At 43.2% G+C, this 27,947-nt stretch overlaps 1 protein-coding gene across 1 annotated transcript; it reads left to right on the forward strand.

Annotated features, from left to right (window-relative positions):
• Positions 1 to 82: 82 nt before the first annotated feature.
• Positions 83 to 27,925, forward strand: sh3bgrl3 (SH3 domain binding glutamate-rich protein like 3). Its single transcript, XM_070556156.1, has 3 exons — positions 83 to 237; positions 1,739 to 1,906; positions 26,488 to 27,925. The coding sequence occupies exons 1-3, from the start codon at positions 193 to 195 to the stop codon at positions 26,551 to 26,553; spliced, it is 279 nt and encodes a 92-aa protein (XP_070412257.1). The 5' UTR covers positions 83 to 192; the 3' UTR covers positions 26,554 to 27,925.
• Positions 27,926 to 27,947: the final 22 nt, after the last annotated feature.

Raw genomic sequence — 27,947 nt, forward strand, 5'->3', positions numbered from 1 at the left:
ATAAAAGATGAATTTAAAATTGAACTGACAGCAACACCCACTTTTTAAACTGGTAGCCAGACGCTGATCTTTTATTTTGAAAGAGCACGTGGTCTGGCTCTTTTCCGGTTAGAATTCTAGCTGCAACGGGAGCGCGAGGAGCGTCCTCCAGTCCTCACAGAAACACAAAAGGCGAGAAAAGGCTCTGTGGCCATGGGAATCAAGCTGTACTACACCACCGTTACTGCTTCACGGACGGTGAGTCATGCAGACTCAGTTTGAAAAGTTTAATTGTGTGTTTTCCTGTTTTCTCCTGCTGCTAACAACGCTCCGGTCTAACAGACACACCCAGCACCCTATCAGCTTCCTCCTGGCGGGCCTGTTCCGCTCACCGCTTCTTCATTTCGCCTTTTGACCAGATTAAATGCAAACGGAAGATTTTAGCTACTTCTGTGATTTATATTCAGAGTTAAAGGAGTCGTTTAGACGAAGCAAATAGCTTTTTCTCCCTCAGCTTTGGGAATGAAACATTTTTCCTTATCCAATAGATTAGCTAGCAATGTTTGCAAGAAATTCTCAACAAAACAGACGTTTTACCTCATTCAGCGAAGCGTTTGGCACATTTAAGTCAACAAGTAACGCTTTTTTGTTCCACCGAACTGCATTTAAATGTTTCTGCTAAATAAAGAAGTGGATTGCATATCTCGCTGCCAACACGTCGACTGTTTTGTGAAAACAATTCCCAACATCATAAATGTTGCCTCCTGTGAACCGGACAGAAGGTCACGGAGCCAGAACTCTGGTATCTTTTTATTTTATTTTATTTTTTTTTAGCAGTGATGCGTTTGTAATTAGGTTTGTTTGCAGAGCCCTTTGTTCTATGAGTCATTCATTCCCTTCTCCAGTTAAATATTTAAACATCTCATTGTTTGTTATGGCTTTTGACAACTTCCTAAAAAGATTAGTAGCAGTTCCTGGTTTTTCCTGGTCTGTGGAAGTGACATGGTGTACAATAAACAAGCAGCAGCTTGTTGGTTTCCACAGCTCTGAGGTGTGGTCATCATGTCATGTTGTTTTTAAAACTGCCCACTCTCAAACTCCTGTTCATGTGTCCAGGAGCCAATAAACCCACAGTTGACTTTATCTGAATAGTACAGTTTATTTACTTTTTAAAGACTTTAGCATTATTTTATGTGACCTTATTAGTTATTAATATGCTGTTTCATTTAACTTTAGAAACTTACAAATTAACCTGCATGATTCTCAGTATTAGAAAAAAATGCATAAGTTATATCGTGCATTTCTGATCAGTGGCTGATACAACATGCACATCCATGCCCTTTCCACCAGTAACGGGTACCGGGTGGCAGTCTCTTTTCATTACCTGTGTCGATGTATGCATAAAGAGCTGGGCCAAAATGTGACATGAGAGACTGTCGGTCACTGGCCAGGGGGTGGAGTCGCTGTGTGCTCCAGAGTTTTCCACCTGCAGACTTTTCTGGGTTCGGAGTCTGAGAAAAAGTCTGTGACTGAGCAGATCGAAATAGCCATTGTTTTTGTGTCTCACACAGATTTCCTCATGCTACCATGTTGTTGGGTTTTATAACTGAGCCTGTTGCAGAGTTGTGCTTATACTCACTGCACACCAAAGTTGCCTGAATTTGATGTGGGGGTTCGTTTGGACTCTGATTTCTCCATGAAGACCATCGTCGGAGTGTCTGTGTTCCTAAATACATCATATGTTGTTATTGTTCTTTAGGTGAAGTCCCAGCAGGCAGAGGTGATGCGGATCCTCGACAGTAAAAGCATCAAGTATGAGCTCATTGACATCTCAGTGGGTGGCGAGCTTCGGGATGAAATGAGGAGCAAAGCAGGGGATCCCACTGCTGTCCCTCCCCAGCTTTTCAATGAAGACCAGTACTGTGGGGTGAGGACAGCACACATGGACCCCATTATTATTTCTCATCACATTCCAGTGGATTACTCCCAAAGTCGTGGAAACCATAGCGTGATTTACTCCTAACCAATCAAAAACACAGGTTTTACCAATATGCTTTTGGTCTGTATTAGGGCTGCACGATATTAGGAAAACCTGCGATGTTCGATAACAATAATTAATATTGTGATGACGATATTACTTGCAATAAATAAAAACTTAACTCAGGAACAAAAATAATCAAAAACAAAGTAATAAAGAAATCATAAAAATGAGAAAAGCAAAAGATGTGAGGAAAGGAACAAGAAAAGGCAATCAGTGGATCCCGGGAAAAGCAGAATCAGCAGAAAGAGCAGAACTAAGCTAACTCAGGTGTTTGCTAACCATCAAAATAAAGTCCCGTCTGCCTCGGGGGCGGGCGTCTGACCTATGAGAACCCATCTAACTGGCCAAATGGGTGAAGAACTCCATTTGATTTGTTAAAAAAACATCATGTTTCCGTTTGACAGAATGCATTATGTGTAGCAAACATTTGAGCTGACCATTCATTGCGATATTTATCTGTTATTTGCGATATGCACATTGTGCATGCTGATATCGCGATGACGATATATTGTGCAGCCCTAGTCTGTATTGTCCATCCCAACTCTAGCTTCAAACGTCTAAAAGTTTAAGCGTTATTCATTTTTTAAGTTACCTGACTGAGAAGTAGTGGAATTGTGAACCAACCGAAAGGTTATATGGAGAACATTGTTCGCCGCAATGACCAGGGGTCTCATTTATCAAACACTGTATAGAATCCTTACTAAAACCGTACTTAAGCTCAGCAAAAAAATGTACTTACGCCAAGTAGGTTTGTGATCTATCAAACATGGAGTACGCACAGCTGCAAGCTATCTCCGCTTCATAAATCAAAGACTAACGAGAGAGGTTCTCAGCTGCTTTTTATCAAATCAACTTTATTTATATAACACTTTTGATACAAAAGAATGCAACTCAAAAAGTGCTTCACAGATTAAAATGGCCCCATAAATCCCATATTCCCATCCCAGCCCCCCAGCCCCCCTCCCCAAGTATAAAACAACTGACAATTACACTTCCCCTCCTGCAACCAATTTCCAAGGTGAAAGTACACACACACACACACACACACACACACACACACACACACACACACACACACACACACACGCGCACGTGAACAACAGAGTAAACAATAGGCTGAGTTGAGATGGGTCAGGTAATGGACGACACATCATCAGTGGAGCCATCTGCCTCGACAGCAATAGGTCCGCGGCAGCAGCCAAGACACTGGCCCATGACTCCCAGGGAGGGAGGGCGGAGACCCCCACCACTGCCCGGGCACTACCCGAGGAGCGCCCCAGCTGCCGCCGCCGACCACCGGCCCCAAGGCAGGGGGCTCTGCAGAGGAAACACTGGAGGATTAAAATATATATAACATGTAAAATAACAAAAGCTAATATGGATAGAAAGTAACTGATAAAAAGTGATTATAAAGATGGTGAAAGAAAACATAATCATATAAAAACACTTAAGATGTAAATAAAATAATAAAATTAAGTAAAATAGATAAATAGGTGTACATAAAAATAAACAAATATGACAAGCGATACAGTTAAACAGACTATATAAATAGTAATCAGTTAAAAGCTAAGCTAAAAAGGTGGGTCTTGAGCCTATTAAAAGCCTGGACGTTCCCTTCGGCCCTGAGGTCCTCCGGCAGCCCGTTCCAAAGGCGAGGGCCGTAGTACTTGAAGGACGCCTCTAGGGCTGCAGCTATCGAATATTTTTGTAATCGAGTACTCTATCGAATCTTTTATCGATTAATCGAGTACTCTAATAAATTACTCTTTTGCGTTTTTAAACCATTATATCAAATAGCATGTTATAAAATATGAAAAACCTCTTGAAATGAGAAAGCAATTGCCAGTTATTCTTCAAGTTTTATTCAAAATTAGTTTTCAAAACTTCAGCACTTCAACTTTACTTCACAGTAAACAAATGCGAGCGGCTGCGGCCCAAACAGCACCAGAACCGCTCACGGCGCATGTGCAAACATGGCTCGCCAGCTGTTTCCCTATTAACACACGTTCGTTTTAATTTCTACACTTTTTTTTTGTCTCACACTAACGAGGATTGTCGAAAGCATGTTTGCCATGGTTATGTCAAATTATACTGATCACACAACATTTATTTACTTTCTTTCGTTTTCCTCTCATAAATACCCGTGTCCTCCTGCAGCAATCCCGAGGGACAACGGACATCAATAACAACACAGTAAAAAGTCCGACGTGTTTTAAAAACTGCTGTTTTTAGCACATTTTAAGTCCGACGTGTTGCTACCAGACGTACGGTGTGAGCTGAAATCGAGTGCTACGAATAAAAAAGTCGCACAGTGTCTGCAGAATATATAGAAATACAGGCTAAAATGCATTATCTTGTAGATCAGGGGTGTCAAACTCAAACTCACACGGGGCTGAAATGAAACTCTGGGACGGAGTCGAGGGCCAAACTTAATATTTTTTGAAAAATTGACGGCAAATTTGCACATTTTCTTTATCAACATGTATGCAATTTTGAACCTTTAAATTTGGAAACAAACATATTTCTGCATTAACACTGAATGTGGAGTAACCAAATTACACACGAGCAAGTCAGTTTTAAATAAAAGGCATCAGTGGTATTCATTACTTGTGGTATAATCAGCATTTTTAAAATCTAGTCAGGATTTATGTTTTCTTGTTTATTCATTTTTCTTATTTTTTATTCTCCTTTTTTTCTCCTGTAATACGTGTCATCGCTGCTGTGACGTCTAGCTTTCCCCACTGAGGAACAATAAAGGGATTTTCTATTCTATTCATCTACCTGCAGCCTTTCCACTTCCTGTTTACTGTAGGTTAAATCTTTTCTCACATGCCAACAACAAAATAAAAGTATTATTTTATCTTAAATGAAAATGCAACATCTCACCTGTTAACTTTCATGTTTTGGAGCAGAAAAAGAGCATAAAACCAACATATTTAAAGCTCAGTTTGCTCCACTGTAGGCTGCAACAAACGATTATTTGGATAATCGATGAATCGGATGGGGTCTCGACACGATTAATCGATTAATCGGATTACATGGGGAAATTTTTAAAAACTGATAGCGAAACGTTATTTCTCTCCTTCCTTCACTTTATTTAACACAACATTAGTAGAAAATAGTTCAATAGCAGAAAACCAACATGCCATCACCTAAATTGTCTTATAAGGTGTATAGACAGTAGGGATGGGTACCGAATTCGGTACTTTTTAAGGTACCGACCGAATTCCACAGTACCGACCGAGCACCGATTCACGTCATTTCAAACGGTGCCTCGTTTCGGTACCCGTCCATCATAACGAGAACTTGCCAAGACAGCTGCGCATGCGCAAGAGCATTTTGTTGTCGCTTGCTGTGAACCAGTTGTTAACAGAGCAGCATGGGTAGAAAGAACACACGCTAAAGCTTGGGTCCACTTCACTAAATGTGATGGGTAACTGGATGATGAAACCAGCGACAACTATCTAAGTGAGACATCCTCATCTTAATCTGCTCCGGTAGGTAAATAAAATTAGCTTGATATGTTGGCTTCCGTTTCGCTAATGGTGCGTTCGCTTTCTCCTCGGAACTCCGAATTTCCGGCTAGAACAACATGAACACGCTCTAAAGTTGGGCTTCACTTTACTAAATGTGACGGGTGAAGATGAAACCAGTGACGATCTAAGTGTGAGGCATCGTTTTAATCTGCTCCAGCAGCTAAATAAACTGTTTAAGATATCGTTAGATTGATATGTTAGCTTCCATTGCCACCACTGTTATCAGCTAATGGTGCGTTCGCTTTCTCCTCGGAAATTCTAACTTCCCAGTAGGAAAAATCAAATGAAAAAAGATGGCAAAAGGAATGAAGATACACAGTAGATTTAGTTCACAGTAAAGATGTTTGCTTCAGTTTAATTATCAGCTTATAAAACTACAAGGATGATGTTAAAATACAAACAGTTGTATGTTATTGATCGTGATATTTATCAAATCTTGTTTTATTTTGAGAAAAATATATATTTAATTATAAAAGAGAATTAAAATAATAAACACTCAAAATTATCGAAAATTGGTACCGTTAAGTACCGGTATCGATTCGTAGGTACCGGGAATTAGTACCGGATCGATTCAACTGTCAAAGGTACCCATCCCTAATAGACAGAGACCCTAAGCTACATCTATCTGTGACCTAAAATGCTTGGTCCAAGTTAAACAGCTTAAGGGCAATTCTCATCTGTTTTGTTTGATCTCATCTGTTAACATTTATTATAATTGGGGATGTCAAACAACTAATTTTTAAATGTAATTAAACATAGGCTGTGAATTAATCAAAATTGATCACTATTTCCAAAAATGACTGAAAAAATACCAAATAAAACAAAAGTAAATGAATGCCATCCTCCTTGTGATGATGCCCTCGGCAACTGCCATAAAGTCACATCAAGAAATGCTGCTGATCATTCCAATGATCCCAAATAGACTCACATTAGGCCACATGAAAGCAACTGAACCCAAAAATATATTAACCAGTATATAACTGCACTCTCACACAACACCCCTGCAGCAACAGTTAGGACTCCTCCCTCCCTTTTAAAAGCGTTTTTGCTTCTGAGGACATTGTGGTTGTAAAACCACATGCTAGTCTGGCCCCGGTGTGATCAACCAGTTTCTGCGGGAATGTGACGGCGGAACCAGGGCCAGATTAACACTTTGTTGTACCCTGGGCAACAATATTCAAGGGCTCCATCATCACGACCCGAGGATCACCATATGTGGTCACATACAGAATATTTTACTGTAATATGCAGTAAATATACTCAATACTTGAATGCCTGACAACACGTAACCCGCCCAGAGTAACCTGTGACCCACCTCGTGTGGACTGACCAATGAGGAGAGGGTCTTAACTTGAGGCCCTCTCTTCATTGGTCAGTCTGCATGAGACTGACTCTCAACTGACGTTCAGTCGTAGGCAGCGAAGCGTCTCTGTGCAGCGCAAAAGCCCGGGTGGACAGTTTGTTTAATGTAGGGTGACCATATTTCCATTTCCAAACAAGAGGACAGGGGATCTGTGTCTATGACGTCACACTATGGCAACGCCACACAAACCATGTTGGGACCCATTTTTTGTAAGAACTAAATTAATATCACATTCTGCCAATAAAAGGGCTCTAAAACAATTCATATGTAAATATTTAACATATTTACGGCAAAATCTCATTTTTCTGCTTTAGTGCTGCAACAAGGTTTTATTAATAATAAATTATTATACCTTTTGTTTTACTACAGCATCGGTAAGCTTCCTGTGCACAGATTATTAAGGATGCTTGTTTCAGCTGTGAGATTAGACGATAGGATCAATGAAAAAATAAGTTGTCACACACTCCATGGAAACTTTCAGAGAATCCACAAATAGTGGCTTTCAAATGGTTTTGTTACTTTTTGCAAGTTTAGAAAAGAAGCAGATGAGACAGCATGTCTGATAATTTAGTTTTTCATCTGATAATATTAGAACATGTCAGTAATGCAGGGGTGGACATTAACTTCAAAACCAACCGGCCAGCCGGGCCGGTAACTCTGAATATTTACCGGCCCCGCTGGTCAGCTGCCAAAACGAGTCAAAATAACAACTGAACCGTTTTAAATGTAATAAACCTTTATTTTGTACACATTCACAAACATAATAACGTATTCAAGTTTGAATTTGTTTGTTCCCTCAACAAAACTCGATTTTGTCGTCGCATACTTCCGGCATACAACGCAGTACATCACCAACTCTGCTTTGCTGTACTCGAGCCATTGGCTGTGTTCGAGAAGAGCCAGTTCTGCGCAGATTAGACCAGCGGTGATCGGCGAGCAGTGCATGCCGGTTAGATTTGTGTCCGACTTGACCCCGACTTGCTCTGACGTCATGCATACGTAGGCAACGATAACCTCGTGAGATCAAGGCGGCCGCAGATTTTAGAGCAAGGTGCTGCAGTTGCTCTCTACCGGCTCCAAAACCTAGAGGATGATGGGAAACGCCTGGCTCTCACCTGATCTAAGATCTGATTGGTTCACATTTTGATCCAAACATCCGGTGGTAGAACATGAAATGTTAGTTGGTCACATGTATTCTGTAAATCATGTTACGTTGATGATGACAACTATATAGGCCATAAAGAGAAATGTGTTTTGTGTTCTTTTGTCACGTTTCCTATGAGCACACTGAAGCTACAGCTGATAACCTTTACTTATTATTACAGTCATGTCTCCATATACAATATATGATATCCACAAGCACGTGAGGATGTGTTTCAGCTGCTAACAGGCACCAGAATTAAAATTGAAAATTGAACAAGTGTGAACGCTAACGCGATATCTTCAGCCATCGTCACCCCCGAGCTACACATGCAGGGAAATCCAAGAGATTCAACTGGCAGAAACAACTGGTTCACAGCATAGGCTCTCTCTCTCTCTCTCTCTCTCTCTCTCTCTCTCTCTCTCACTCTCACTCTCACTCTCACTCTCTCTCACTCTCTCACACACACACGTAGAGGAAAAGAGCTGAGGAAATGGAGGACAAGTAGTTAAAAGAAAAAACTACAGCTGAGCCGAGGCGCGCCTCGAATGGGGCGCGTCTGATCTGAACTGAGGAGCGGCGAGCAGCGGCCGGACTTCGTGAGCGATTCGCTTCGGGCGCTTCCGCGGCCGGTGTGTCCCCGGCGTTTCGCCGGCTTTCAGCCACTCCCCCCGCTGCTTCCGTCTTCTCTTGCCTGTTTTCCAGGCGAGCCGCTGCTGGACTCGAACACGGCCATTCTCCGCGCCTCCCTTCTTCTTTAAACCGCCAAGAATCATTCCACCTACGCACACGCTTCTCTGCTTCATACCGTTTCGAACTGTCTCACTTCTCCTCACCAGTTTTAAAGCGTTTTGCCGGAGATTTCATCAAGAAATCCCATCCCTGTGGTGGCGCGATCTCCCTGCGTGCTTGTGTGTTTCTAGCGTGGTTCCACTTCGTCTTTAATAGTGAACTTATAGTTCACGTGACTATAACTAGAATGTGCAGTACGTGCACGAATCGTACAAGTGCAGTACGTGGCTAGAGGCACGCAGGTTCACGTGCGCGAAACGAAAACGGCAGCTTCCTACAGGTCGGGGCCATGATGCAGTTGAAAGCCGGTGTGTAAATGACAAATAAAGCTTGGGCGCCACCCGGGCGGTAAGTCGTCAAGTATTTACCGCCCGACGAGAAAATTTAGCGCCATTGGCGCTCGGGCGCTTTAAAGGTCCACCCCTGATCTGAGGGGCTTTTACAAACACTGTATAACTAACACTACTGGAGAGGGTATGAATTACACAGAGGCTTCTGGGGAGCCCAGTTATGGGGAGGGGGAGGGGGGGGGGGGGGCATTTTGCCTTGGCCCCCAAAATGTCAGAATTGTATCAGATGTATAAATATTACATGTGTATAACTTATTGTTTTTTACTGGTAAAAACGTGTAGTGGAGATAAATCTACCTACATTTTACTTTTCAACACTTTGTTTTGTTTTCTTGTTTTTATTGAACTATTTTCCTGTCCTGTCTGTCTCTCATCTTCCTGCATCTCCTCTAAACTCTCCAGAAAATCTGTTGCCTGGATTCTTACCTTCTCACCTCATCAGTTACTTCTGAGCAGATCAACGGGATCTCCTGACCGCAAAGCGCAGAGCGCGTTTTCGATGCTGCGTGAGGTGACATCACCACAGCACAGGTGATGAGCTCCGCAGTAGCGCGCTTCAGGCACAAATAAGACAGAAAATAGAGAAATGGTGCAGACATGAACGATCGTGTGCTAATTATAGTTTTTTGGTTGCGCCACTTTGAGAATGGACCGTCCGCTGGAAGCAGCTGCCTGGATCGCTGCGCAACAATGCGCTGTGCCGCTCTCTGCTCAAAATAGTCCAAAACTGACATAATATAGAAAACTTTTTTCCAGCTCCCCGGATGTGTAGGATATACAGCTCCCCCATAATTCGATCCCTGCTCCTGGGTGAAAAGCCGGACATTTTCATCAATACAAGAACCCGCAGTCTGGACGCCCGGACAGAAAGTGAAAAGTGGACAAGTCCAGGGAAAGCGGAACGTACGGTCACCATAGTCCTCATGAAGCGGGAAATTATAGATACAGTATTGTGCTCGTGCCCTGGGCCCTTTAGAGTTCGTGGGCCCTGGGCAATTGCCCAGTTAATCCGGCCTTGGGCGGAACCGGTTCGCAGCAGCGCGAACCTTGTGCTGATCTGCCGGCTCTCCCTCGCGCTGATCTGACTTGCTCTGCGCGCAACGGGGGGGGGGGGGGGGGGGGGGGCTTTTGGGAGAGTTGTGCGACACAACGAATCGATGACACAATTCGTTGCCAACGCTTTTAGTAATCGATTTTCATCGAATTTATCGATTCGTTGTTGCAGCCCTACTCCACTGGTTTACTGTGATGCTCACCTGTTCCAGCCAGATACCTGCATCATGGGGTTGATCTGAGCTGAGGAGGAGACTCCTGTTGTTTTGTTCATCATCTTCATCATAATGACAACATTAGATGACAACAGGTGCTCACATAGGTTTGTGCTGATGAACATGTCTGAGCAGCTTGACCACGTTGTTGTGTGTCGGGGACGAAACACAACAACTGCAACCACAGAGTCGTGCTGGTTTGAGCGTGTCGCTGCTCGCTGGAGTTATATCAGCTCTGTCTGGACGTTAGTTTGAAAACGTTCTCTTTCAGTCGTGAACACATTACTGAGCGGCTACAATCTCCGTTTCTGGGCTTCAACGTCAGAAAACAGCTGAGTGAACTCAGCGCTGAGTGAGAGGAGTGTTTAGTTTGTCCGAGACAGCGGAGCTGCAGACACCGACAGCAGACGCTGGAAAAAACACAAAGGAGGGGGCTTCGTCGGCTCCGCGCTGACGCCGCAAAGCATCATGGGAGTTGAAGTCTTAGCGGTAAAATCGGCCAGCGGCCCAGTTTTAATATATTTTTGATATTTATCTCGCGGGCCACATAAAAATGCTCCGCGGGCCTTGTGTCTGACATATGTGTTGTAGAGGCTCCGAGTCCGCTTGCAGAAGTGACATTTACATGTGGATGTTTCCTGGTCAGGTTGCAGCATCGAGGATGTGGTGTTGTGGTAGGCTAAATCCATTTTACAGTATTTACACTGGAGTACGTTTGCCGCCTTACGGTGTGAAAAATGGTCCCACACCTTTGACATTTTGTGTCTTTTTAGCACTCCACCGGGGTCCACGTTGTCCGCCATGGCTTAAAAGAAAGTTAAGTTGCGTTCGCTACTCGCGTGTGCATTCAGTGCAGTGTGTATGTGCGTCACTTATTTCGGTCCGGGTGAAACATGACCACGGGCGATTGCAAAGCCATTAATTAATTAAACATGAATTAAACGAAGCCTCGAGGCAGATAATTTGACTTGAGGATTTTTTGTACTCGAATTATTCGAAGTACTCGAGGAATTGTTTCAGCCTTAAGCCTGATTTATGCTTCTCCGTCTGCGTCAGTGCGGAGACACGCAGCGCCATTATCCGTCCTTGCGTAGGGCTCCGGCAGGCACGCAAGTACGTACGAGTCGAGCCCACTTTTTTAAACGTCCGTCGAACGAGACAGATTACGCAAGCTTGTGATTGGTCAGGACGCCGCTGTTGTTTACAGCGCCGCCATTGCAAAGAGAGCCGAGGATAACTAGCAGCAGACACGGAGAAGCTTGAAGAATACCTCGCGAAAAAACTAAAAATATGAACGTTTAATTCTCCCGTGACTGGAGGAGTGAAAAGATGCGCAGCAAGCGTTTTATTTGTGGACGGAAATTACAGGAAACATGGGTTTAGAGGTGGGGAGCGCATGAAGGGGTGGGAGAATGAGAGACAAATTTGTCTGTGTTAAAAGTCTCTTATATACACAAAAACACAATATGAACACACGATCTTGGACCGATACATGACAGGATACCACAGAACAGTGCTACGCCCTCTGTGGTCCTGCCGGGTAATTGCTTTGCAACACTCTCCAGGAGACGGAGAAGTATGAGAGCAAAATGTTTCCGTCAATCCGTGCGTGTCTGTCCCTTGCGGAGCTGACGGAGAAGCATAAACCAGGCTTTAGACGCCTCGCCGTGGGTGTGAGTCTTAACTTAAGGGATAACTAGGAGACGGCTGCCAGAGGAGCGCAGAGACCGCGAGGGTTTGTATAGTAAAAGCAGTTCTGAAAGATAAGAAGGCCCGAGACCATTAAGACACTTGAAAACCATTAAAAGAACCTTAAAATCGATCCTGAAACATACAGTGAGCCAGTGCAGTGATTCTAAAACCGGAGTGATGTGCTCCCACTTCCTGGTCTTCATCACATCACATTTTAGTCACATCCCGCCCTCAACACTTACTGCCATAAATGATCAATGCAAAGTGCCTTGTGGATCTCATGCATATACATAAGCCAGCTGTTGCAGCGCTCCGCCAGTGACGATGGCGACCGTAAATCAAGGCAGATCAAGGAAGCGCTATTTCACAGAAGCAGAAATTGAGGTACTTGTGGGTGAAGTGGAAAACCGAAAGGAAGTGCTTTTTTTGAGGTCACAGCAGTGGCTTAACAAATGATAGAAAATCATCAGAGTGGCATAGCGTTGCTGAAGCCGTCAATGCTGTGAGTTCGTCAGAGAGATCTTTGGCGGATATTAAAAATAAATGGTCCAATCTGAAGGTGGAGGCAAAAAAAAGGATGTTTTGCCACCCCCAGTGACTCTGGACGAAAGGTCCAACGAGGCATCCCGGGCGACGCCCGAAGATGTGGCTACAGGGTCCGCCTGTCCCACCAGTGCGCCTCGGGTGCATGGCGCACCTGGAAGTGGCCGGGTGGTAACTGACGCTGTCCTGCAGGCACAGAGGGACATGATTAGTGTGGTGAATGAAGTGAGGGAAGAACTGCACAGAATATGTGATGTCCTGACTGAAATTTCAGGAACACTTAAGGAATTGGTGAAAAAATAAAATATGAAAATTATGCCTTCTGTGTTCTATAAATGACACATTGACATTCTGTCTCAATCTGGCCCCCTGCTGGTATTCCACATGTCGGGGCGGGGCCTGCACTTCAGGCTGGTCAAGGTGAGGAGGGGGAGTTAAACCCGGTGGGAGAGGAATGTTGTTCCTCAGTGCGATGTTGTGCTGGACACCGCAGGCCAGAAATATTCTGCATACCTTTTTGGGTTGGTATAGCAGTCTGCCCCCTGACACATCCAAACATCTCCTGCATTTAATATAGCGAATGGCGCACTCAATAACAGAGTGAGCATGCCCATGGACTTCATTGAATTGCAGCTCCTCAGCGTTCTGCAGGTTGTTGAAGGGCGTGAGGAGCCAGGATCTCAGGGGGTAGCCACTGTCACCTGTGTGTTATACCACAAAGATTATAATGCACAGTGGTTTAAGTACCGTATTTTCACGACCATAGGGTGCACCGTGCCATAGGGCGCAGCTTCAGTTACGGGTGTCTTTTTGGTATTTAACACATACAAAAGGTGCACCGGGTTATAGGGCGGGGCACGGTCAAACGTACCGGTAAAACATCTGTGCGGGCTGGGGACTCAGAACATATCAGTGCAAACCAGACATGGTGAAAATTACAAACAGCCAAAAGCATGCTTCACTTTACTGGTCTAGTCCTGGTTCAGACCTGGTTTAGAGCGCACGTGCACTTCCTCATTGCGTGCGCTGACGGCTCGTGCTCTTCTAATGGGCTCGACACACGGGAGGCAACTTCGCCTCTCCTCCATTCATTTTCAATGAGACATGCGCGACAAAGCGATAATTGCGGGTCTCCCTCCTACCAAAGCCGGGCGTACACCGGGAGTGCTGCAGCAGGAGGACACACAGGGATTTATGGGGGTTGGATGAGGAAAACGAAATAAAGAAAGTAAATCTGTTGATGTTTTTTTTTCTATTTACCGTAAACCCTCTAATACAGGCCGGTATTCAATTAAAGGCCGGGTCTCCAATTTTGGCCGGTGTCGGAGTCAGTGGAGGTGAATAATGGCCGGTCTCTTATTGTGGCCGGGTGGAATGTGGTAACAAGCAAATATGAGCGTCTCAGCGGCAGGGTTATAGTCCCCAAATCAACCAGCAGGAGGCAGTAGAGGTTCACACAGACCTTTGTTAGGCTTTTTCTTCAATGCTTTGTAACGCTACAGACACCGATCCTCTATCATGCTCCTACCACACAGAGTCACCGTGTCAGTTAACCATGCTAATTCAACCCGCTCCACAGAACACACATCACCTTCCCTGTGGCTTATATAACACTCACACAACACGCAAATCAGCACATAGGAACTAGCAGAACGATAGGAAACACATATAACACAATACCCAGAAGGCACCTGGCTTACAACCCCAGTCAGGTCATTACACTATCAAGTTCAAAGAGAACATGCTGATTATGCTGCAGAACACTCTGTGGAGCAGTAGCAGGGGTTGTATGAACTAGTCGACTTCACTATAGTGACTTTTTATGCCTGTCGTCGACTAGTTGCTGTCACGTGATAATGACCGGCAAGATGCAGCCCTCGGAAAAGACAGCAGCCTGCTGTCAGCAGGTGACAAGCTCCTGCGCTCAGGGGGGCAACGCGCTGTACCAGACCGTAGGTACTGACACGCGATCGTTCATGTCGGTTCATTTCCTTTAATGTTTTCTGTCTTTTATTTGCGCCTGATGTGTTTCGCTGCTGTGGAGCGGGGCACATCACCTTGTCCTCCGACGCACAGATCACTGATGCGGCCGCCAAGCAGGGAGAGCTCCGCTGTTTTCGCGGTCGGTAGATCTGCCTCCTGAGCATGGCCACAATCAGGTGTCGCCACCTCAAAAACTAATTTAACACACGATCGTTCATGTCAGTTCATTTCCTTTAATGTTTTCTGTCTTTTATTTGCGCCTGATGCGTTTTGCTGCATGCTGTGGAGCGGGGCGCTGCGCGCATCACCTTGTCCTCCGACGCAAATTCCACTACCTCCGCTCCGCTCCGAGTCCGACACAAACGCCGGAGCAAAATCGGTCCCGTTGTAGTCAATCAGAGCAATTCTACTACTGCGGCCGTGCTCCGGCAGTGCGGCGCCGTGCGCCGCCCTCTGTTCTGGTGTCCGGCAAAAATAGAATCGATCCTATTTTCGCCGGAGCACCTCCGCAGTCAATGGACAGAAATCACAACCGCCCAACAGGAAAAGGAGCAAGCACAACTTCCTTTTTTCACAATAAATCAATAAACAAAAGGCGTTTTTTGTTTCATATGCACAGGTTTAACAACTTTTAACAACTATCAGTGGTGGCTGAACTTTAAATGCACAAAAGTAAGCCATAAATATGGTTTCTACTATCAAAGTAGTCACCCTTTGTTGATCCAAACACTGCTGATCTCTCAACACAAATGATGGGCAGATTAAACAGTTCATTTCGATGCTTCTCCCACACAACGGGTGTTTGGATCTAACTTCCGTGTTTATTGCTCGGACTGTATGATACGGCCGCCAAGCAGGGAGCGCTCCACTGTTTTTGCAGTCGGTAGATCTTTTAGAACTGCAGTTCAAAGGTAACTCATGAGGTGAATATATATGAACCCAGGTAGCAGTTTTTCTTTAGGATTGAGAGGAGATGCAGGAAGATAATAAACAGGCAGGACAGAAAAATAGTCAAATAAAAACAAGTTAGTTTTTGTACCTGGTGGTTGCAACAAACAGACACCATTGAAGGTAATCAGAAGTGAGGACCAGAAAATGAAATAATTATTTTAATGTTTAGAGCAGCAGGAACTCCGAGAGGCTGCAGGCGCATCAGTGAGTTTGTGGCTGCTGCGCAGGGGGAGGGGAGAGGGCTGAAGATGCAGACACTACCGTTGTTAAAATAAATGTGTTTAACTTTGAAAATGTGGGCGCAATTTTAATTGTCAAAAACTCCAGTGAACCATTAGTTCATTTTGCTCAAATAGAAATAGAGGCCTGCCTCTAATACTGGCCCTCCTTCCAATAAAGGCCTGGAGCTTGATGAGCTTGAGTCAAATACAGGCCCGGGCCTGTATTAGAGGATTTACGGTACATAAACATATTCATTCTCACTTGGAGCTCTTATAGCAACGAGTGCGGCCAATAGCGCCAATTACATTTGGAGAACTGGACATGCTGCAAATTGCGCTTTAATGTTGACCTGTTCTCCAACAGTGTAGAGAAACTTCATGTATCGGACTGTCATTTTAATTATGCCATTCAAAACTGCAGGCATTATGATGCTCAGGGATGACTGAGATATTCCAGATCTAAGGGTTACATGTATTTGTTATTCAAAGAAACTTTGGGCAGTAATTAAAATAATATCAATTCGATCAAGCCAAGATGACCCTACCTGTCTGCTAATTCCCGCTGGAACGAGCCGGTTGCCAGAAACCCAAGAGTAGTCAACAGCTGGAGGTGCACTGGATAAATGAGACCCCAGGTCATGTGTGCTACGGAACAGACAACATCCCCTTTCCATTGACTGAGAATAACAGGAACAGTTTCAGCATTGAGTCGATTAACAGATGTGGGCACAATGTAAGTACTCTTCTGTTAAAAATCTGCAAAGATCACTGAAATAACTTAAAAATGACAACGTAGTGTTAATTAAACAGCTACTGATAATCAACTAACAATGATTAGGCCATTCACTAACTGATCAAGCCAAGGTTGCATTTCCTTTAGCACCCATGTCTAGGGAGGTGGGCTACAGCTTTAAGCCTTGTTCACACTGCAATTTATGGCTGTTGTGAAGGACTGGTGACACACCACACAGCCCGAGATTTCAGTGACAGGGTATCCGCGGAGTCTTGAAAAGTATTAAAAGGTGATAAATTAATTTAGGAAAAATTAAGACCCTTAAAAAGTATTAAAAAGTCTTATCACGGCTTTATAAAGTCTTAAATTTAGAGATTTTTTTTCTGAATTAGATAGCCAACAGTTTGTTTTAGTTTTATTTTTTAACGAACCGAGGGAGCATAAAAAGATTTAAAAAAATACTACGCTGTTGTGGGTGCGTTAGTAATTTTTCTCTCAGAGCACCAGGGCGGACGGGGTGGAAGCTCAAAAGTGCAAAGAACGCTCTGGTGTTCCCGGTGCATATTACGAATGCACCTAAATGCTAAGACGGAAGAGTGTTGGTGAACGTGAACGCACAACGAGAATAGGAAAGTGCAAGTTTGCAGCGTCCTGGCTGGATATCCCAGATTTCAAAGAATGGCTGCAGCCAGTCGAGGGGAGCGTGAGGGAGGCATACTGTACGACAGGGATTCCCAAAGTGCGCGAGCTGCCGCTAGGGGGTGCGCGAGGTGTTAAGTGTAATGGCTGCGGAGCTCAGAGAAGTCTGTCAAAAGTCACCATTAGCGTAGCCAGAAACTCATTTGTGGGTGGGCCGAAGAAAATGTAAGTGGGCCCAGTAAACGTAATCGAAAACAAGTATATTTTGCTTGTGTGTGTGTGTGTGTGTGTGTGTGTGTGTGTGTGTGTGTGTGTGTGTGTGTGTGTGTGTGTGTGTGTGTGTGTGTGTGTGTGTGTGTGTGTGTGTGTGTCCTCCGCACATGCCATAGCTCAGGGGTCGGCAATCTGCGGCTCTGGAGCCGCATGCGGCTCTTCCATCCATCTGATGCGGCTCTCTGTGCTTGTAAAATAATGAATGGATATTTAAATAAAATGCTTTATATTTTACTGCATTAATTTTACATCTGTAAGCTAATTCTAAATGTAAAGATTGTCTGCGTAAACCTGAACAGGTCCAACCCGGTCTTACTGTGTCCGGGTTGACGCGTCACGCTTGTGTGTAATCATGTCTGCGCATTCTGAGCTGAAGACGATGTGAGATTCTGGGACTCTCCTCAGACGCCACATTGGAGACAGGAACAAGCACAATTCAGCCAAAGTTTCATCATCAGGGAACATTTTCTAAGTGACAAGTCTCTCTGAGAGACCGGGTTTGGAAAACTCGCTTCAGTGGAAGGAACCTTCCTGCATGCGCTCTGGTTCTGCGACGCGCTCCAAGCCCGTCTCCACATCTTCAGCTCGCTGTGCACCTTATGTACGCGCTGACTGAGCGGTGTCCAGCTCAGATGTTCAGATGGGAATCTTTTCTTGAGTGATTTAGCTACATCTGTGATGTGCAAAACGAATACAGTGTCAGTTCGTCTGCATGTGTCGGGGTAATTCTTTCTATTCTTTCTCCGTCAAAATAAACGGCCAAATACGGGAACTGTCCGGTCAACACAAGCCCTGCTTTTAACGGTTCTGTTTTCTTGTGAAAATAGATAAAATTTAACTTGATTAACACCAGAGCCAGGCGCACTGCACCGTTATCTCCGTCACTGTAAATGAGGGAAAAACAAAATGATCGGATCCTTTTCTGACCTTCCCCACCTACAAAGTTTAATTACAACAATCAAACGTGACAGAGCCTGGATTTGTATTCTGAACAGTCTAAACATGTTTTAAAAAGAAACGTATGACAAAAGTGGCACCTGCTCAGTAAAACCACCAACAGGGTGAAAAATATCTAAATATTGTAGCAGAGACGGGCTACAACTTCTGGATCCACTTTATATAAATCATTTTATTGATTTTCTTCTCACGAAAGACAACTTTGACGTACACGAGCGACCGGTACCGGCTGCTGTCACCTGTTGTGAGCAGCGCTCTGCTGTCTGAGGCTAGGCCCCGCCCACAACGCCGCGGCTGCTGCGGTGTTTTCTTTACTGTGGGAAACGGGTAATAATGGCTCTTTGATGGGAACAGGTTGCCGACCCCTTGTTTAGCGTGACGTCTGATATGTATATATATATATATATATATATATATATATATATATATATATATATATATATATATATATATATATATATAATTTATATATATATATAGCCATGCCCCGATATGGGGCTGGGGGGAGCGTCAACATGGTCGGGACATAGAAGGGGGTGCGCGGCTAAATAAGTTTGGGAACCACTACTGTACGATATGCAAGAAGAAAATAAGTATCGTGTCAATGGGCATAAACTCCATAAAGTCGCACATGTGTTGTGCTAGCCACAAGGCTGCTGCTGTCGCGAGCACGTCCCATTTGTCGGTTCCGTTAAAACCCATTTCCGTTAGAACTTATGAGACTGTGCTACTTTTAGGGTTCGTGGGGATGTCGGTGAGTTTTATCGTATTAGATCCTGGTTTGGACTTCCTAATTATAATCAATCTTCTATTTTAAGGTAAAATGATATGCAATACTTGTTTCTCTGTGATAGCACACTTCCTTTTTAATTATTCCCGTTATCTGGTGGTTTCAGATACTAGGGACGAAGCCCAGCGGGTGGTCATCCGTCGCTGGCAATTCTTTGGGTTATTAGGATTAATTGCACCCCTGTCAGCTCATGTGGGCGGTTGGTAACTATAAAATGATTCTCGTTAGTTGATCAGGCTAACATAGATTTATCAGTTTATCTAATTAATCCAACCTCCCAGCGCTGGCAAAGACTTTTTCACACTTGCAATCAGAGCCAAAAATATCCTGCTAATGTTTTGGCTTTATCATCCTTAAGACATCTCGTTACTCGCGGGAGAGGAGAAGACAAGCTACTTTACCTTAAGGTTTCTTTTATTAATCTGTCACAAACCGTAAAGTAAATCCTGATAATTCAGGAACCCATAATTAATGTGCTTACCTCTGCCCTATGGCCAGGGCTCCCACCTTTAAGCTTTAAAAAGAACCTGAAAGAATCAGGAATGTGAATCTCTTTCCAAAAAGTTTATTACAAGATTAAAAAATACAAAAATGAGTATATATAAGTTTAACCACTTCCCCCAAGGAGAAATTAGTCCTAATGATTAATTAAGAAATAAGGAGTTGATTTACACCAACTCTATCTTCAAGCTACTGCTCCTTCTGTTTCTGTCGACTGCCCCAACTCTTGTTTCTGTCATCCTCCGTCCGACCTCCTCTATCCCAAATCTGCTCTGTCTCTTCTTGTCATCTGCCCCAACTGCATGCCAGCTCCGCTCAGAGCTGCTCCTTTTATACCCTTTTTGGGCCAGCTTAGACAAGGTAAAAGTCACATATATCATTATCTCATGACAGTAAGGACATGGGGTCATTTACCAGATACACACTTTTTAGCTCAACACAAAACATCTGGTATCATTATCACTACATGCAGCATTCTTCATGAAGGCACAGATCATAAATCATCATGTTTGTAGCAAATCGTCAGTTTCCCTCCAGCATTCCTGACGAGGGCTTCTTGATCCGATGAGCTGTCTTCACTCTATTCCATTCCTGTCTTTCCCGCCAGAGGTGGAGCCAGAGAGTTCTGTCCTCTTGTCCCTGCGACCCTTCTGTGACCCTCAGCTTGGATGCTTGTCGTGCAGCTGAGCTCCTGTCTTCTGGCTGATTTTACTCGCATAAGCAAGTTCAGTGTGTTTCAGTGTGGGTCCAATCTTATCTCTGTGGCCCACCTGTTGACTCCGTTTCTTGCCACTGTCTTTGGCATGTGGGAACTTGCAACACTGCTAGCCGCCGAGAGCGGCAGCTATCCATCGCTAGCTTCTGTGGAAATCGGGTTGAACCACCACAACACAGTCCCAACTTGTTGACCTGGTTTAGAGCGCACGGGATTGGTGATCTTCTTCACCACTCTCACTTTATTCTGCTCTCCCCACCTATTCCACCTTCCTCATGATCCACTAATTTCCCTCTTTCCTATTCACTCTCTCTCTTTCTTAACATATTTTTAATCACAATTGTCTATTTTTTGCTCATTAGAAATATATTTTAACCATTTTCTAAATTCTTTTTTATATTTTTACATTTTTTGTTTTTCTGAAGTGCCTCGTGATTTTTATCTTGAGAGGCGCTATAGAAATGATATTTTCTTTCTTCCTCTTCTAAAGTTACTCAGAGCCACAGTAGAAGGTCCTGCCTGAGTTAAGCTGTGGTAACTGGAGAGGAACAGAGAAACAGCTGTTCAAGTTTAATTCAAATAGAATATATAAGACATCAATCATAATACTTTTATTTAGGGCTGCAACTAACGATTATTTTCATAATCGATTAATCTGTCTATTATTTTTTCGATTAATCGGTTTGTTATTGTTTAGCTATTTAACCTATACAAGTGATGAATACATTTCAGTTAAGACAAACATAAGAGAATTGTGCAGTTGACTGCAATCTATTTTATTGCACATGAACACAGTCAGCGGTGTAAAATGTGCTAAACAGTGCAAAATATCCGTCCAGAATAATTTTTTGGCATCAAAATATAAGAGGTAAATTCCATAAAAATAATGTAGAATCTAGAATAGTTTGTAAGTGGTATGCATTGCTGGGGGGTGAGTGTCTTGTTCCCCATGTAGTTGTCCATCGTTGCTTGTTTTATTCTGCATAAGAAACACAAATAGACTGAAATAAGTACACATATAAAATAAAGCAGCACACACACTAAAACACTAAATCAATATTACATTATTTGAATTAATTAACAATATACAGTGATAATTTATTTTGACAAAAATGTGTTGTGAGGCGTTTTACAGCGTTAGACAGTAAAACAGCCTTTTAATAGTAAAAGAAGAACTTTCTGAATTTCTCCTGTATTTAAAAATTGAAAGCGTACAACTATGCCGCGTTATATTCACCTGGACACAGCTCGTCTGTATATTTTTCTCAGCGGAGTTGTCCTTTTTTGAATGAGGAACATAGTTAAAGGGTTTGTGCCGTTTTTCTCTTAACGAGAACATTCTTATAAACAGACGTGCTAAATTTGGCAAGCGCATGATTCACAACACGGAGATTCACGATTGCATCTAGTCAATCAGAAGTAGAACACCGTAGACTGACGCGGCAAAAAACATGTTTAACATCCACTATAACGAACTCAGCTAAAACAGTAAGTCCCAAATTTGATCTGCATTAGCTTGTTTATTTTCTTTTACTTACCGTACTTTCCTCTGCTGCATCAGCCCCCACATGTTTTCGTCTCAAATGTTCACTTAGGGACGTCGTGCTTCCGTCGTGGCTTGGTTTTTGCATATTTTGCAGGTCACCCGTCTTTTCAAGGCGTCTAGAGTGAAGTGCTCCCATGCTCGTGAGGGTTTTGTCCGGGGTTTCTCTTCAGTTTTGTCGCTTCTATTTTTCTTCTGTATTTCTTCTTGTTCCGCCATCTCTCACAGCAAGATGAGCGTCAGTAACGTGTTACGTCATGAAAACCGAGGGCACTTATTGGCTCGTTTCTTCTTCTATGGCTCCACTGGTAGATCAGTTGATCATTACTGCCACACACTGGCGGCAAATTTAACAGATTGTAACCGATGTCAGATTGTGGTAAAAAATAGACTTTATGCGGTAAAATATGATTATTAAACAACTAATCGATGACTAAAAAAGTTGTTAACTATTTTAATAATCGAATAGTTGTTTCAGCTCTACTTTTATTTATATTTCACAGTCATGTTAGAGATAAAATGCAGAATAGTTTATTTCAAAACCATTTTTACATTTTCTCGTTGCATTGAAGCATCACGTCCCACCGTGAGTAGCCTCTGTCCCACTTTTGGTGAGTTGGGATCTGGTCATCCTACTGAAAAACGATTACAGTAATTTGGAATATTTTCAGATGTTTATATGTTTGGTGTTCTGTGAATTAGTTTCATAATAATTGTTAATTATTATTACATGATCTCTAATCATTATCTGATCAGTTCTGTCAGTGTATTATATTTAGCTCTCTTGAACAGTATGACTGGTAGAAAATAGCTAGCAATTTGCAAAATACATCACATAAATTTTTTTTTTTATTCTCAATAAAATAAATGTATGTAAATGTAAAGAATAGAATTTGCAGCACACAGGAACCTTGTTTGGGGGGGGGGTAAATTTAGTTGTCACTTTTTTCACAGCCTCTGAGTTTGCAGGTATGAGAAATAGATGCATGCAAACTAGTAAAATATTTTTTTGTTCTATGCGCACGGCTTGCATTTTTGTACCATGTGGCTTTACGTATAATGGGCTCGACACACGGGAGGCGACAAATGACCGCGATCAGCGAAATCTGTCGCCGTCGCTTTTATTACCTGACACACGGGAGGCGATCCGCGGCAGCGGCCAGTGGCAACGCCGTCTACGCGTTCTGTTCCATGGCGAAATCGAAATGTCCGTTGTTTTGTTTGGCTGTGTCAGGTTGGAGGGAATTAAGGTTATTTAAGCGGTTCAGAGTTAAAAAAGTGGTAGATATGATGTTTCACAAGATGCTGCTAGAGTTATGTGAAATCTTATTTCTGATTTTACTATGTAAAACATAATAATAATCAACTTCTCCTCCATGTTTGCTCGGAGATGTACGGAGCATCCTGTCCGCTCATTGGTCAGTGAATTAAACCTCCGTTGATTGGTCCTTGTCCGAGCGACAGCGATGAAAAGTTGAAAATGTTTCAACTTTCTGGGATTGCGTTGCTGGGTCGCCTGTGCACGACACGTGCACGAGCGCAAAATTTCACACACACGTTTTTCGCGTTTCGCTTAGTAGGAGGGAGACCCGCGATTATCACTTTTTCGCGCATGTCTCATTGAAAATGAATGGAGGAGAGGCAATGTCGCCTCGTGTGTCGAGCCCATTATTGCTACAGCCTCGCTGTCCCGGATGAACGTAACCCGTTATGAAGTAGAAAACGAAGCAATGCAATATGTAAAAACAATATATGAGTGTTTAACCGCTGATTAGTTCTTTGCGATAAAGTCTTAATTTTATTTTTAGAAGGTCTTAAAAAGTCTTGAAAAAGTCTTAAATTTAATTTTGAGATCTCTGCATAAACCCTGAGTGAGTCAACATCTCACTAACGTCACAAGCATACATCACCAAGAAGCATGTGACTAAAAGCTGAAAGATACCCAAGACAACGATGAAAAAAAAGCATTACACTTAACACTTTTCTCAGACTCTGAACCAAAGTCCAAAATTAGTGCCCACATGTTCTTGCGTGTAGCCTTAATAATGTTACTTCTACTCTCAAGTTGTACTCTCATTAGTAGTTTTTTGAATACCTACCTGAGTGTATTTTTGTTGATTGACTGCAGACTGGAGTCATGTATTTTATGAGGCTGCTTGAAGGCTGGATTTAGTCATGGGGGTGCTCAATAAGTACTTGGTGGGCCAGTCACACTGGACAGCCACAGACCTGCAAATCGCGATCACCATTTTTTTTCCCAACAATAGATTTGATGGAACATCATTCTGTCTAAAAATTTTATCTTTACATTTTCTAGTCTCCGGATATGACTCAGTCCTTAGCTGTCTGTAGTCCATGGTCAGTGTGGTACACACCCTGAAACCAAACGACACTGTGACTACTTCCATAAAGCAGGAAGCATATTGTTGGAGCTTTGATGTGTGGGAAGGTTTGTATACGTCCTCTGCTCAAGGAAATCATTGACATTTCCTAAAGATCTGAATGTCTCCTAAATCTTCCTGTTGGATTCTGTTTGATTGGAGTTTACTTTAAAGCTCAGGTTCACTGAGAAACATTAATTTTTGTTTCTTTTTCAAATATGATTGGTTACTGAGTTTCACATGCAGGCTGAATGTAAAAATAGTCTTCTGTTTGCATAAAGAGAGTAAACAGGCAGGGAAACGCTCAGGTCAGAAAAAGACACTCGACACACTTGGTGTGGAGTGTGGTGCCTTTGTCTGCCTGAGTCAGGGGGTTTAAGATTTTTGGCCTCTGCCTGATAAATCCCGGTGACTGCCTGATGGGGTCTGGGTCCCTGGGCTCTGCTGGGTCCCTGGCGAGGCTGGGTTCCGTGCTCGGCTGGCTGGGTGGTGGGAGGCTGCGGGCAGGCCTGTGGGCTTGGCGCTGATATCTCCCGGGGCTCTGTCGGCTGCTGGTTGTGGCTCCCCAGGGCAATCCTCTGCGCCTCTTGAGGGGGGCAGGGGCTTTTCTGGTTGCAGTCTCCTTGGGGTCCCTGTGCTCTGGGGCAGCTCCTGGATCTCTTGGACTTGGAGCTCCCTCCATCTCCTACACGTCTTTTGGGGGCAGATCTGTGGCCCCTCACACTCTATTTGGACGCTTCTATAGAGAAACCTTACATATACAAGCGCGCGTACACACAGGTGCTCACATGGTGCTCTCATAAGTATAGACTTAGGCACATTCAACACATGTCTTAAGGCTGTGGTTGGCACTTAATGCACTGTTCAGTAAAACAATGTTGATTTTATATTTCTTCACCAAGTTGACGCAGTGATAGCTTGCTCCTGTTGTATTGTTACGTGTCCCTTTTCTGCAGGTCTAGAAGCAGACCCCTGTTCATCATGTTTATCTTTGTGGGGGACCCCCCCCCTTCTTTTCTCTTTCACCTCTGTCTCCGTGTCTGGTCAGAATTACAAAACATTCAAATAACAATAACAAAGTTTTAAGTATCAGGCGTGATATTAACAGCAGAAGCTTTGATGCTCTGCCTAAGAGTAAATCTGTAAGGCTTGTTACCAGCATTCAGACATTCATTCTGTTTGCTTCACAGCCAGACAGGACACGGGAAAAAAGAAAAAAAAGACCCGGATCTACGTCACATTAGCATTCATGGACTCACCCACCTTGGTCGTGACCGCAGAAGGCATTATTGATTTAGCGTCCAGGAGAGAGCAGAGCATGCCTCGGTCAGTAGAAGCTAACTGTTAGCATTAGAGACAACACAACATAGCAGAACAGGTTGAGGCTTGGGTTGTTTGTGGGGAAAACAATGTTGCATTTTTTCACCCAAGAAAGAAGAGCGAACAGAGGCAGCAGAAGTGTAACGTTGCTGTTAACCAGTCAGAGGCTAGTTTCATGCATTTCATGATTATTATTGAGTAAGCCTCCAAATCCTGCCGGTTTCTGCCCCAACTCCTCTGACAAACTTCTACTTCCAACGTGATGCCAGAAACTGGAACGCCAGAGCTTTTTTCCTACAGAAAACCACTCACTATCCATTCATACTAGAGACCACAGCCAATGTATTGAACAAACGAACGAATGCCCACTTTAAGGCATGCCCACTTTTTTTTTGCATAGCAAAACTATCCTCTCTGTCGGGGGTAACTCTGAAGTGCCTTTTTTTCCCCTCCCCCTGACTCTATCCTCATATAAACCCTCTTGATCTATAACGGTAGCGCAACTCATGTTGCGAATGACCACAGTCACCAATTCTTGTTGTGTGTATGTATATCTGATCTTAGAATTATGTGTACTGAAACAATTGAATTTCCCTCTGGGATTAATGAAATATTTTTGAATTGAATTGAATTGAAATCACTGATAGTAATTGCAGACGCAACTTGTGTTTTTTCATTCAGAAATGTTTTTTTTTTATTTCTGAGATGTTGTTGCATCAAAACTTTCTTCATTTCTGTTTCTTTTATTGACACATCATTTTCTGTTTATCTGCAGAACTATGAGATGTTTTCTGAAGCGGTGGAAGCAGATGAAGTGGAACAGTTTCTGAAACTGGCATGAGGAGGGTGGTGTGGCGCGTCCCCCTACACCCCAAATCCTACTGCTCATCACACTGGTGCCCCGTTTGAGGCTCTGCATCAGTCCGTCTTTGCACCACTGGCAATGCCCCCTCACTTATTATGCCATAATGAAGAATGCCAAATATCAAAAGTCACACACACACCCACTGCACAATTAACAGTTGGCACTTGAGATCAGTCTTAATCTTGTTTATTCTTTTGTCTCTCTTTTCTACCTATCTGCATTGTTAGGGTTAGGTCCATGAATGGGCGGCATTAGAATGCAATAATCTATCCTTCTGCCCACCAAACAAACCATCATTAGTTCCCATGTTGTTTATAATCATACATTTTCATCACAAGAATGTAAGCATACCAGAAGGTTTACAGCATCCTTAGTCTTTTTTTATGAAGTATTATTGGAGCAAAATGAGGGAAGGTGATGTTTCTGATCTGTTTGTTTCTTGATGCAGTGAAATAATACTGTAGGCATGTTCCTGCTGACCTTGTGACCTTTAGCTTAGCGACAGTTTCACAATCCACCTCTGCACATCCAAGAGGGCCAAAGCTACTGGTTAAGACCTCCAAATCCCATATGCAGTACATCATTTAGTTGTAGAAATAAAGAATGACTTCACATTTGAACTACTTACATTTTCCTACTAACGAAATCTCTGCTCAGACATTTCAGTAGGTTTATTATTCAATAGAACAAAAACTCAGCTTCACCTTTGGTGCCAATAGACCCTATAAATGTTTTCCTCACCACTCGTCCTTGCAGTGTTAGCATTCACCTGCTGTCTTCTACGCTTTATAAAATTCGTTATAAAATTTAAAACGGTGCTGTAAGCCGATGACTGATGGGGTAAAAGATACCAGACAAGATGAAGGGAACATTTTATTGATGAGACAAAAGTTGTGAAATCAGCTGTGTAGCATTTCCTTGCACTGTTCTCGCTGCATTACTTTTATTCTGAACAAACACAACAAGTTTTGACCTTAATGCAGTCCTATCAGGGTTTAGGGAACACCGCGACACAGAAAAACGAAGGCTTGCATTTATTCTGATAAACGTTATTCCAGGTCTTAAACGTGATTCCTCTCTGTGTAAACACTTGTTATGGTTTGTGATCTCCAGTGATTTTCCCACTATGTGCATTGTTTTGTAAGTCGTCGTTGTGGATGTTTGCCTGTTATTGTCGTATGATCACTATGAATCTGTGTTTTGACATTCCATTCTGAGCTACTGCTTTGCTTTTGGACCAACTCCCCTTGGCCAAAAAGGAAGAAATTATGGACTTAAATGCTGATGTCTTCCAAGAAGATTGAGATAAGTGATTTATGGGTTATAAAAATAAAAATTAGTCAAATCAGTTTGGATTATTTTATTATCTC

Source organism: Nothobranchius furzeri, chromosome 11, assembly GCF_043380555.1.
Source record: "Nothobranchius furzeri strain GRZ-AD chromosome 11, NfurGRZ-RIMD1, whole genome shotgun sequence".
NCBI lineage: Eukaryota > Metazoa > Chordata > Actinopteri > Cyprinodontiformes > Nothobranchiidae > Nothobranchius > Nothobranchius furzeri.

Excerpts from the sequence above, each read along its gene's own strand:
- sh3bgrl3 (XM_070556156.1), top strand. The coding sequence starts at position 193 with ATGGGAATCAAGCTGTACTACACCACCGTTACTGCTTCACGGACG. Across the intron at positions 238-1,738 it reads CCGTTACTGCTTCACGGACG|GTGAAGTCCCAGCAGGCAGA; the intron begins GTGAGTCATGCA and ends ATTGTTCTTTAG. Across the intron at positions 1,907-26,487 it reads ATGAAGACCAGTACTGTGGG|AACTATGAGATGTTTTCTGA; the intron begins GTGAGGACAGCA and ends GTTTATCTGCAG.